This window comes from Thamnophis sirtalis, unplaced genomic scaffold, assembly GCF_051295495.1.
Source record: "Thamnophis sirtalis isolate CommonGarterSnake01/CBP01778 unplaced genomic scaffold, rThaSir2_p1.2 scaffold_1, whole genome shotgun sequence".
In the NCBI taxonomy this organism is placed as follows: domain Eukaryota; kingdom Metazoa; phylum Chordata; class Lepidosauria; order Squamata; family Natricidae; genus Thamnophis; species Thamnophis sirtalis.
In genome coordinates, this window is record NW_028261381.1 from 64,339,309 (window position 1) to 64,353,009 (window position 13,701).

Below are 13,701 nucleotides of genomic sequence, written 5' to 3' on the forward strand. Positions count from 1 at the left end.
GTGGGGCATCCCAATGGGGATGACTATGGCACAGGATATTGTTTTCTGTTTATGATTATTTACTGGTTTTATGGTTGTTGTAAGTCACCCAGGATGGATGCCCATATAAATCTTTTAAATAAATAAAAAATCTCTTGCATATAAACAGGGAGCAAACACTACACTCCCTAGCAACGATGATGTTACCTAGTCAGATAATAAAACATCTGCAAGCAAACAACCAAACTCAGCGAACAAGGTTCCATATATCATACTATCGCCTACCCTATCAAATCAACAAACGCTAAGACATAAAACACATTAAAAATCCCAGAAATATGCAGTAAAATTAAAAATACTAATAATACAAAGAATAATTGCTAAGAGATTATACAGGGGAACCACGATTTTTACCAGTTTTTTCCCAAAAGCCAAATGGAATAGAAAGCCTTAACTAATTTCTTAAATGACAGAAAGGAGGAGGTCATGCTAACTGTGTGGGGGGGGGAGGGGGGGGAGGGAGTTGATAGGATCATGCAACCACGTACAAGTCTCCTCTTCATATTCTTGTTCCCCAAACTCAAGCTTAAATTGAGACTGAACCCAAAACAGATGCAGCCAGACAGAAACACTTCCCATCCCACTTCCATTATGCATTTATTCACTCACAACTTTACTCACAAGCATCTCTGCCAGCGTATTCCCACTGCCTGCAATAACTGAGCCACACCCTGTTCTTTTCAAGGGTGTCTTAACATCCAGAGGCAGCCATATCCCACCCAGGCTCTTGGCTTACAAAAGTAAATGCTACAACAAAGGGAAGTGATGTGCAGGAAAACAGGGGATAAGATAACGACAAGCCAATAGGGAAGCTGAAGCAGACAGGGAAGCTGGAGATTGGCAGCTCTTCCAGACAGTCAATTGCCAGGACTACAAGCTAAGGTCAGCCATGTATCCTAGCAGGATTCCTGCCTGGATCCTGGAGCTTTCCTGGGAGTCTGATAGCAACCACACCGAGGCAGCATTTATCCCAATTAACGTAAGAACTTTTGGAAGAAGGCAAAGGTTGTATGTCAATTTAAAGACTTTGGGGCTTTTATTTTAACTAAGTATTAAATATTAGAGGACTGAGTATTAAATACATACTTACATGGTAATATGTTACATGGAAACATCAGCTTATAAAATCGTTAAGAGTGGGGAACAATTGCGTATTGTTGGGAAAGGTGTGTGCTGCAATAAAGCACTGTATACAGATCTGTTCTGCTGTGGTGTGTCCAGAGTTTAGATAGCAAAGAACCCTCACCTAGGGGTAACCCTCCATTCTTGAGTCCAAGATTTCCAGCAATCTGGAAATTCAGGATCATGGGTAGGACACTATGATCACAAATAGAGAGAGAAAAGCACATTATCCCTCTCCCTTCCCTTACAATGACAACCTTGATAGTTCCTATCAGCATTTCTCTCTTTTTATTGCTACTGTAATTTAAGTACAAAATTAAAAATGCATGTATGCTGGATAATGAAGCTTCGGCAATAACAATATCAATTGATATTATTGCTTTTGGCAGCTCAGTATAAGTTATTCGGATATTATCTGAATCCATGACTGAAACCATAACCCAAGTTAATACTATGGACTCCTTAATTTATTTAAATGGCCTTCAAAATAAAATTAAAAAATGATACTGTCAAGGGAAAGAAGAAACACCAAACTAACCGTATTTGGCCTTTGCACCAGGTTCTCAAGCCGGGTATGGCTGAATTCTAAGCTGATAACATTGTATAACTTCTCTCGGTCTTCCTCCGGTGTTTCATAGTAGCGTGCCCACTGAGCCATGGTCATCTCAATATCCCTTTGTGTGTTTACATCCATGACATCCACCATCCTACGACTCCCTATCGGTTGATAAGATAAATAGATAATTAATTAATTTCCGGTAATAACATCCAGCCCAAGAAAGGCAGGCTAACACATAAAACATGGTTTTTAAAAAGTTGAGGGGGGGGGGATAAAGGTCATATAAAGGACAAGGTATAGAATAATTATCCAAGGCCTTCTGATTAGGGGTGATTAATCTTTAAAACAAACATTTTTCATTTTGTTCCCTTCAAGAACAGAGACTACTTTACAATTTAAAAGTTCTGCTAAAATTAAATTCTACACGTAAATTACATACCAACTTTTATCTTGACATGCCTGTTTAATTCAGAAGAAAAATGCATAATTACCTACATAGAGCCGTACATCACTCACACTAAAGTCTGGTTCTGGCATCCTGAAACAGAAAAAAAATGTGCAGCAGTCACACTGTCAGTATTCCCTCTGCACAGTTAATGCTGTGGTCTTTTATCTATCTCTCTTACAAGTCTGCTTCAAAACTATCCATCATGTAAAACTAGAGATATAACCAAGCCAATTTCTTACTTTTCTTTAAAGCCTCCAATACAATTTACTATTTTATTTCTCTGAACAAACTGTTTGAGTAAAGATGCACTTGAACTTTGGATAAGTGGTTCCATACTTCGCTGCAGTAGTTCCTGCTGAATTTTGAACAATTCTGTAATATTTATATTACTAAGTCCTGTAAATTTTCACATTATCTTATTTATTGATTGAGCACTGACAACATGAAACCTCTGTTTTATGTCACTTAGATATGTGAAATGAGATGCTCTTCATATCAAGTGAAGTACTGAAATTTTTTAACATTCAGACAAGATTCACAGGTGGTTCTTTTGTCAGGAAGGGGAATTCAGCTATTCAGGACCTGAATGCACATCCTGTTAAAATGCATACCCAGTCTTTGCCCAATATGCATCTCATAGGACAGATTCAGCATGTATCTAATCTACCTGTTGCCACTGAATTTTACCTCTACTTCTTAGCTTTGCTCTTCTAACTGTGTTATAAGAAAGTGAAACCTTTTTTTCTTTGTCTACTAGGGAAGAAAATCTCTTTGTAAGGCAAGTGCATGAATACAGAAAAAGTATTTCGAGTATTTAACTGAGCAACTGAAAGAGAAAAAAAATGGATTGAGGAACCATTTGAGAATATGTTGCTGTTTCCTAAAGAGGAACAAAAAATATAACCTCTGGGATGATGATGAATGAAGCAGAGAGAAGGATTTCCTGTTCATTTTTAATTTTTAATTTTGGCCAGTTTTGGATTTGCTCTAACTGCGCCCACTGTGTACCTTCCAATAATTTTACTCTAGTGGACTGCAATATGAACCATGAAATGTTGTCCACTCTTCACTTAGAAAACCATTTTAGCTCCTAAAAATCAGATTTCTTGTTTGATATTGTTACTCTCAACAGATAAACTCAATAGATCAACAGATAGAGCATCTCTTGTTGGTTTTTCTTATTTAGACAGAGACAGTATGGCTTCAGTACCCATTTATAGCTATCCTCCAAATTAGCTTACTGGAATCCATTACATGTGGCAGCCTCTGATGACTGTCTGCCCACTTCAGTTAGTTCGGAACACAGCTAGTTAGCTTTTTGGTATACAATAATCAGTACCCTTCACAAGTAGGACAACATTCTCACTCATTATCAGTCCATTTGTAATAGACATAGCTGTATGTATAATCTTTTATAAGATGGTAATGCAGTGATTAGAATGCAGTATTACAGGCTAATTCTGCCAACTGCCTGAAGTTTGATTCTCACCGGCTCAAGGTTAATTCAGCCTTCCATCCTTCCAAGGTGGGTAAAATGAGGACCCAGATTGTTGGGGGCAATATGCTGACTCTGTAAACAGCTGAGAGAGGGCTGTAAAACACTGTGAAGAAGTATAGAGCTAAGAGCTAGTGCTATTTTATAGTCCAATGTGACTGAAGCCCCAATACCCAAAGGAGTTATTAGTACCATCTTGTAAAATCTAGTACCATCTTGTAAAATCATTATGTTACTTTCTGGATACTTTTACAAGCAAAATGGATGGTGTCTGGAAAGAAGAATTCTCATGTATGGAATTCTAACTGTAGAATTCTTTTCTTAGGGAGGCTGACATGATGCTACTCTGTTCTTTAAATACTAGGTGTGTATTTAAAAACATCCCAGGCTTTTAATTTGCAAAACAATCATTGCTGCGGCTCACATTGTTTAGTTTTTATTTTCTTCAGTATTGCATTATTTAACTCTTTGCAGTTATCCAGCTTCAAAATGTGAGACTGAAGGATGCTGTTTTAAAAGTAATACAGTGTACTTTAGGAAAACCTTATGGAAGCCTTGGGGTTAAAGGTAACTTACTTTGTTCTGTTTACAGACAAGAAGTTGGAGAGGCTAGGTGGGGAGCAATATTACAGGTTGCAATTTGGCCAATGCAGGAAACAGAGGATAGGCTGCTGTCTGGCCTTCCTTCTTTTCAGATTGCAGTCTGACTAAGGCAGACAAGTTGACCTGAGCCTTCCAACCCGAAGATCCTACTCTTTAATGCCAGATCATTTATTGGTAAACTTTGTTATCCGGATTTAATTATGGATGAAAGTACTGGTCTGAGATATAACATGAAGAACTGTGAGTGGAGACCTCTATCTTCTAGTGCTGTTCAATAATATACTAGGCTAGGATTAAACGTGGGGTAGTTGTGATTTATAAGAACTCTTTCTAATTATCTAGATATTCCCTTTGTCAGCTAATTTTGAGGGGATATAGATGGCCAGGATAGTATAGAGATGCTAACTGTATACTTTACATCCCACTATCTAAAAATCCTATTAAGGCAGTCAAAAAGAATGAGCTTTTATTTCATTTCTTAAAATTCTGAGGATTTCAATGAATTACTGAGGCAGCCATGTTAAAAATTGCTTACAATTGTGTATTTTCCAAGATAATAAAAGAAAAATCTTTCCAAACTGATATTTGGCCACATGTTGAATGCTATATGCTGGATTTCTGTTTGGGTGGAGCTAATGATCTGAAAGTGAGCAAAGTCTATGTATCTTGGTTGCCAGGGACATCATTCTCTAGCCAGTTTTACATCAGTGACCTGAATAAAACCTTAACAGGTGAACAACTGGATAAAATGGTCCAACTCTGCCATCTGCTGGTTCCTAATAGCTTATTGTAGCAAGATCCAGTTAATAGCTACTGTAATTTACTTTATTTCTATCCTGCCTATATTCTCAAACATTATCTAAGCCGAATGGGCTGAATAAAGGAGAAAGTTGAAATTCAATCCAGGCAAAATGGGAATTCTATTGACAGATACAAAACTACACTTGGGGAATTGAAGTTCAGTCTTGGTTTGGAAGAGGCTGCGCTCACTTTTAAAACAGATCCCTAATCTGCTCTTTGATCCTCAATGATAATAGAAATCAATTACAGCCAAGAGCCATTTGACAACTACAGTTAGTGCATTAGCAAAAACTCTTCCTTAATCACAATCAGATATGGCAGTAGTTATTCATGCATTGCTTTCATTCTCTTGTAACTATTGCAATACATTCAATGGATAAATTATCCTTGAAAAATTTATAGAAAAAGCAACAGATACACAGTGCAGCACTAAATTAATGAATACCAAATGACCGTTGGCTTACCTGAATGGTCGTTCTCTAGACGCTGCTTGGAGTGTCCAAGCATGGGTTAACTTCAGCTTGCTGCCCAAGGACTGAGTTTAAATATTTAGTGTAGCCACGCCTCCTGCTCCCTTTGGAGGTCAGTTTGAAAAACTCAGTCACCCTAAAAGGATGTATTTGAAATTTCCAGTACGTGGATAGCAAGCTGGATTTCTCCTAATTAGTTTAGTGTAGCCTTTTAAATTTTTGTTTCCACAGTGTAGCCTTAGTTAGACCTAGGGTTTTTTTGTTTTAACCTTGAAAGAAGTTATTTTGCCTAATTAACCTTCCTCAGCGTGGATCAGGCTGCTTGGAACGTTCCAGCCTCCCACGCTTCCACGCGATTCTGACAGCACCGGGACACTCATCAGCGGCTGCTGGCGCGCCTAGGGGCCAGGTAGGAGTCAGGAGCCCCTACGAACCGTCGGAGGACCCCTCTTAGTCCCGGAGGCTCTACTGAGCACTCCGGATCACCGAAGGATCCCTAATTTGCTCTTTGGTCCTCAATGATAACAGAAATCAATTACAGCCAAGAGCCATTTGACAACTATAGCTAGTGCATTAGCAAAAACTTTTCCTTAGCCACAATCAGATATGGCAGTAGTTATTCATGCATTGCTTACATTCTCTTGTAACTATTGCAATACATTCAATGGATAAATTATCCTTGAAAAATGTCTAGAAAAAGCAACAGATACACAGTGCAGCACTAAATGAATACCAAATAGAGGGTTCTACTTGAACCAACTCAATTGGATCAACAGCACGGATTCTCAAACATGCCTGCTCAATTAAAGAAAGGAAAAAATAACTGCCTCAGTGATTAACAAAATAGGTTTTGATGGGGTCAAAACAATAAATTATTATTGAAAGTACATGCTTTTATGGGAGAATTGTTTACTTTAGCAAGAAAAACAGTCTATTATTAAAAAAATGAAATCATAGAATGTAAGACTTGGAAGGGTCCTTGTTAATCTAGTTCAAGCCCTTTTCTGGAATCAACTTCTTCACTGGCAGTCTTCTTCACTGTTGAACAATTCTTATCATTAGGATATCCTCCTGACCAATCCTGTTGTGATAACTCTTAGAAAGTTGAAAAGAGCAATTGTGTCTTCTTACAACCCTCTCTTCTTTATGCTATATACACAAAGTTCTCTCTCTACCTTGCAAGTTTTTTCCTGCAAATCTCTTATAGAAATGCCAAACTTTAAAAAAAAAGCTATTTGTTTAGTTTCTTTCTCAACATCTGACTGAATGGCAAATAAAGTCAAGAAAACAATGAGGCTTTAAGACTATCGACCTAAGAATGCTGGGATCCAGTGTTGAGTCCTGAGTACAGTATGCTTAACACCAGTCTAGAGATAATTGACTTCTTCCAAGTTAAGACAGATAGTTGTATTACCTGATTTATCTATCACATTGTTCCAAAATTCATGACTGGATGACATTTGTACATCTTCAGACCCAGGGAAGGCATTTTAAGGACCGGATTGTACCCTTATTTCTATAGTAACTAAATGTAAACTCACAACTTATGATCAGTAACCTTAACATCTCAATAGATCCTACACTAAATATCGCATCTAATTTGAATACATGCAATTATTGTCAACTTCAATATCATGTGCATTAAAATAAGCTTTAGAATAGTCAGTTGAGTCTCTTCCTACACTAGTCCCATCTCCAGTCATTGTCAAAAACCCGGGAAAGCACAAACAAAGCATTCTGGCTCAGTAACACATTATATCATAGGGGAAATAGTGATCTTCTCTAATGTCAAATTGTTATTTTTCCACCACTCACTTTATTCCAAGACCATCACAATTTTTGAAGATCAAAGGATCTCGTAAGCCACCACGTTGAATGTACTCCACATTGAAGTCTGTCCAAGAAAAAACAATTGGTTAGAGAAAACTAGCAACCAAGTGACAACCCCAAAAGAGAGCTGGAATGAAAAGATAAGAGTAAAAAATAGAATGATTCTTCCTACTTAATTACTTCCCTATTTTTGGAAAAAAATGCTATTAGCAAACATAGGACTCTATTGGCACAGATAATGAAATATAACTTTACTGATATTATACTAATGAAGAGCTGGGTTATTTAGTAAACATATCTGCTGTGTGCTATCCAGAACTGTTTTGGAAAAAACAGGTAAGATATAAATATTTTTAAGTGAATAATTGAGCTGGACAAAGAGATTTATGAAAATTCTTAGCTATGTTATCTACCATAACAGATTTTATATATATATTTGTGCTGATAAATAAATAAAGGGAGACTAGAATAAACAAATAAAGGGAGACTTTTATTTATCAGCACAAATAAAACACAAATATAACAAAGGCAACCATAAAAATATTGGGTTTCTGTCGTGATGGACTCTTGTGACGAGCCGATTGACAGATGATGGAAGCAGTTAGCTTCCTCCCATAATTGGGGCTTACCAGGGGTTGTGACACTAAATATATACCTTCTTCCCTGGCTTCAGCTGATAAGGAGGAGACCTGTGGCTTAATGGCTTAGACGTTTGCCTAAGAAGCAATACAGCACAGGTTCGAATCCCAGTAAGGCTATGGCTAACTGATGAGAGCTAAATAGCTTGAAATAGATCTATACTAATCTCCCTTTATTTATTTATCAGCACAAATAAAACATTATATATATATATATATATATATATATATATATATATATATATATATATATATATATATATATATATATATATATATATATATATATATATATATATATATATATATATATGTGTGTGTGTGTGTGTGTGTAAATAAATATATAAATAAATAAATAGTGGCACCAGGGCTATGTAAAGGTGCCAAAGGCTTGTATGACCTAAAATTCTGTCAAAATTATATTTTTTTATTACAAGAGAAGGAAAAAATATTCAAACATAATAATAAAAGCGAACTATTCATTACAGTTTTCAAATAGGACTTTTAACTACAATATGGCCTGGACTTGTGGTTCCTGCTCAAAGAGCAGATGGCAGATGTGTCTAGGAGGGCTTAAGCATATCTTTGCTGCGCCCATACTTGGGGCAGGCAGACCTGCACATAGTAACTCACACTTTTGTAACCTCTAGGATAGACTACTGTAACATTCTCTACATGAGGCTGCTCTGAAGACCATTCAAAAACTTCAACTTGCTTCCAATTCAAGGTCCTGGTGGTTACCTTTAAAGATCTAAATGATTTGAAATTGAGGTACTGGAAAACTTTCCTTTTTTCAAGAGTCTCTTACTCGTTCAACTAATTTAACAGAATGAACTTGATGCAGATCTCATCAGTCAAAGAATGCCAAGTAGCAGGCATCAGAAGATGAGCCTTTTCCACAGTGGCCCCTGCTCTATGGAACATCCTTCAGAGATTTGAATGACTCCAATCCTACTAGGCTTTCCTAAGGCCCTAAAAATGTATGTTACCATGCTTGGGGTGCTGAATGGTTAAGGGCTCTGTTTCCTAGCTGTAATGCTAACTGGCAAATATCTTGGTCCTATGTATACTTAATCTGGATGTTTTTAGTGTTTTAAATTTTTTTAGTATTTTAAACTGTAGTACACTTTTTGAATTGTAAGCCACCAAGAATCATTGACTTAGATGGGTGGCTATAGAAATTGAATGGATGAATGAATGAATGAATGAATGAATGAATGAATGAATGAATGAATGAATGAAGAGATTCAAAGAGTAAAACAAAACTCCCATGTTTAACCTCTTACCTCCTATTTCTTCAACATTAACCATTGAAAAGAATCCTTATTCAATTTAATATTCAAACAAGAGCAAAGCAAAAACAAGCCAAACAAAAACTGTTTCTTATAAAATGCCTCTTCCCTTGTCCCTCCAGCAATTGCACATTTTTGATGAAAGTTGTGAAAAGGTATGCTTAAGACGTCATATACAGAGAAAAGCAGATGGATGTCCATATAAATTGAATAAAATCAATACAACTAAATCAATCTGGAAATCTTAATTCAAGTAGGATTAAAAAGAGAGGTACATTATTAGTTTATTTAGATATCAGAAATGTGGTTTGCAATTGCTCCAAAAATTTTATAATTTTAAAGAATCATTTCCACTTCTAGATATTTAGTTTAACAACTCATCTTCTACTAGCGTAAATAATAGCATTCCACAGATCACATATTAACATTACTAATGTCAAGCTAACACACAAAATACCATTAGTATTCCAATCTCCTTTACTTAATTAAGTCCTAATAATTTTTGCCCCAGGAGTGCTAAAACTATTTCTTCTGTTGGAAAGGCTGCTGTAGTTACTTATGCCATGCATCCATAGATGAAGCTAATAAGGAGAACAGGAATGTTTGAATACTGATCATAAAATGCATCACCATAAGTGTGGGTACACCACCACCGTCTTAAGAAGCCATTTACAATATATTATTCTGATATCTATACCACAATTGTTTTAAAAAATAAATTGTTACACTTAAGCTAAAAATACCAGAGCTATGAATACTTCAAGAATTATTGAAAAGTGCTTTAGAATTCATGCATGCATTGTACTTCTTGGCTATCCATTAAAGCAGTTCTTTTTCAGATTCCCGTGCTTCTGAATAATTTTCAAGGCATGCAAAGCCTTACAAAATAAATAGAACAACAACAAAAAAATTAAAATTGGCAAATGAGGCACAAATAGGGGGCCAAGGAAGAATCAGTCAGGGAGTTTAACAATTACCACCGTAAATACCATATGGCTGTCAAAATCTGGACTTCGCAAAGAGTTTCACAATCACTTAACTTTCAATCAATTGTCTGGAGCACTAATACAACTGCCTCTATGGTGGTAAGTGACACGTTATTTACTTATTTAAACCATTTATATGGCTGCTCAAGTTATCCAACATTATTCTTGGCAGTGCATAAAATTCAATAAAACCTAACAAAAGGATTACAAAATAGTATTAGTACTTAGACTCATATACTGCCCCATACTGCTTTACAGCACTTTCTGGGTGGTTTACAGAGTCAGCATATTGCACTCAACAATTTGGAACCTTGTTTTACTGACCTCGGAAGGATGGAAGCCTAAGTCAATCTTGAGCCAGTCAGGATCAAACTCCTGCTTATGGGCAGAGTCAGCCTGCAATACTGAATTCTAACCATTGTGCTACCATTGCAAAACTTAATTAAACAATAAAATGGCAATCTTAGTCCAGCATACCAAAAGCCAAGGATCATCTCTTAATAGCCTTTTTCAAAGGTCAGCGTTTATTGGCTATCTTATAAACATGAGATTACCATCCAGCTTTAGTATCTAGAAGAGTGACATTATTAGATCCATCATTGATTGATATTGCCCAAAAGAACTAGAACAACCTGACATATAAAGTTTGTCAGCATAAATTTCCCAATTTCAATGATGGATACCGTATATGCTAAGAAAGTATTAATTTCTCCTTATTACATTCTAATAGATTTGTTAAAGGAGATTTCAAAACTATGTGCAATCTATATGGAAATGGTCACACATATGTTGAAAGGAACTTTAAATGTATTCATTTATAATTTGATCTCTGCAGGATTATATATCAACATTTTTGTGCAAAAATTCTGAAATTCTGTGAAAAGCTGTCCTCTACATCATATAGCCTTAGATGTTTTTTACACATGCTTAAACACTTATACATACCCCTTATGTCAAGTTAAGAGTATTTAACACAGACACATATAACACAAAGGTTACAACTCACCCTATTTACTAGGTATTGAAGATGCATATGCTTCACCATCACTCAAGGTGAATGCTTTGAGTGGCAGCCAGAATTTTAGTATGATAAATATCATGATTGCCACAGCAAAAACAGAATGTATGGTGCGTATGGAAACCCAACTACATTACATTTTTAAGCCATCCAATTCCAAAATTATTCTGGGAGGTTTTACTAAGTTAGAAAAACAACATTATATAAAACTATAACTATATATAAAACAACAACTGTCTGAAAGAATAGGGCCATTCTTCTGCATATTCCTCCAACTTAAAGTGGTCCCTATCCAAACTTAAGGCCTGGGGGGAAAAGCCAAAATTTTAAAGGATTGGTTGAAGGTAGGTAAGATGGTGGCCCTATAAATCCCTGGAAGTTAATATTCCAAAGAGAAAATGTAGTAACAAAGAAGGCCTGCCTTGGGTTCCTCCTACGTTGTTTGCTTAATCAATGGGACTGGAAGCAAAAGCACACAAGACAACAAGTCCCTCAAAATGACTAAAAAAAGCAAATGGACCATTGACTTACCTGAAGGGTCGTTCTCAGGGCGCTGTGAAGGAGACTCCAAGCCAAACTGCCCAGAGCTGAATTGAAACTTTAAGCCACGCCTCTGGTGCTGAATATCCCCTGGTGGAACTGGTGGAACGTGGAACTGTTGCGCACTGAGAAATCCAACATTGGATCAACAAGAAACACAACCGGAACAAGTCCAACTGGAACATCCAAGGAAACAAACACGATAACAGCGGAGCCAGACCCCTTCAGGTAGGTCAATGGTCCTTTTCCAGGGTGCTGCTCAGGAGAGTCCAAGCAAGGGACATACCCAAGCTAAATGTCACTAGGGCGGGCAGCAGAAGCAGTCAGGGTCTCTCCGCTGGAATGAATACCCTGCAGCACACGCCTCCCAAAGGCCCCTTCCGCTGAAGCAAACTTGTCCAACTTGTAATTCCGCACAAACGAAGATAAGGAATCCATGTGGCCGCTCTGCAAATCTCCTCAATAGGAGTCCGCGTCACCCAGGCTGCAGTGGTGGCAGCACTTCTGGTCGAATGCGCCGTGATGCGACTGGGTACCAGTCGAGACTGCACAACATGAGCGAGAGCGATGCAGGCCCTAAGTCATCCACCAATCGTAGACGAGGAAACCTTCCTGCCCTGAGACGACGGCTAGAAGGATACAAATAATGACTCAGAACGTCGAAAACTGGCCGTACGCTAGATGTATCTGCGTAGCGTCCTGCGAACATCCCGCTTGTGCCACGCTCCTCACGAGGATGTCTTGGATGCGGACAGAAGTCAGGAAGGATGACCTCCTGGGCCCAGTGGAATCAGGAATTAATTTTAGGCACGAAAGAAGGGTCCAGCCGAAGGACCACCCTGTCCTGGTGAATCAAGCACAAGTCCTCACAGACAGACAAGGCAGCCAGCTCAGAGATACGTCTAGCCGAGGTGATGGCGAATGAGAAAAACAGTCTTAAAGGTCAGGTGTTTCAAGCTGGCCGGAGAGGCACAAACGGCGGTTCAACCAGAGCCCGCAAAACCACATTGAGGTCCCAAGTCGGGTATCTGTGAACCATTGGGGGACTCAGGTTAGTTGCCGCCCTGAGAAAACTGCGAATGGTGGGGTGACGGCCGAGAGAAAGGTGCCCCTCATGGGCCAGGATGGTGGAGAGCGCGGCTACCTGACGACAAAGAGTGTTAGGCGCCAAACCCTTATTAAGGCCGTCTTGCAGAAAGTCCAGAATGACAATAATCAAAGCTGAAGAAGCTGAAGCACCTCTGGAAGAACACCAGGTAACAAAGGCCCTCCAGGTAGCGTCGTAAATCCGAGTTGTGGAGGACGACGCGACGCCTGAATGGTGCTGATCACCTTGGTGGAAAGGTTGTCCATGCTTAAGAGATCCCTCTCAAGTGCCAAACGGCTAGTTGTAGCCACTGGGGCTCTGGATGAAGCAGGGCCCCTTGGCAGAGAGAAATCTCGTGTGGAGGAATCCGCCATGCGTCTCGGATGGACAGACTCACCAGATCGGCAAACCAGGTCCTCCTGGGCCAAAAGGGGCTACCAGAAGGATTTTCGCTGCCTCCGCCAGGATCTTCCTGATGACTCTGTGAAGAAGAGGTAACGGGGGAAAGGTGTAGAGCAGTTCCTTCGGCCAAGGGCAGTGAAGAGTGTTTACCCCCTCGGCCCTTGGGTCGTGGAACCTGGTGAAGAACCTGGAAAGATGAGAGTTGGCCGCTGTCACGAACAGATCCACCTGGGGGCGACCGAACCTCTGAACTATGCGGTGGAACAGTGCGGGTGCAGGCACCACTCCGAGTGATCGACAGTCGCCCTGCTTAGCCAATCCGCCTGGGTGTTTACCGTGGACAGCAGATGGAGCTCCGCCCACTGACATCA

General features: G+C 38.7%; 1 protein-coding gene across 1 annotated transcript in view; it reads right to left on the reverse strand.

The window, feature by feature from the left end:
- KDM2A (lysine demethylase 2A) overlaps positions 1-13,701 on the reverse strand; it is a 78,470-nt gene that overhangs the window by 32,684 nt on the left and 32,085 nt on the right. Inside the window, exons 5-7 of the mRNA XM_087713909.1 lie at positions 7,353-7,431; positions 2,212-2,258; positions 1,700-1,878 (exon numbers count right to left, since the gene is read on the reverse strand). Coding sequence (XP_087570035.1) covers positions 1,700-1,878; positions 2,212-2,258; positions 7,353-7,431 — 305 coding nt within the window. The remainder of the gene's footprint in view (positions 1-1,699; positions 1,879-2,211; positions 2,259-7,352; positions 7,432-13,701) is intronic.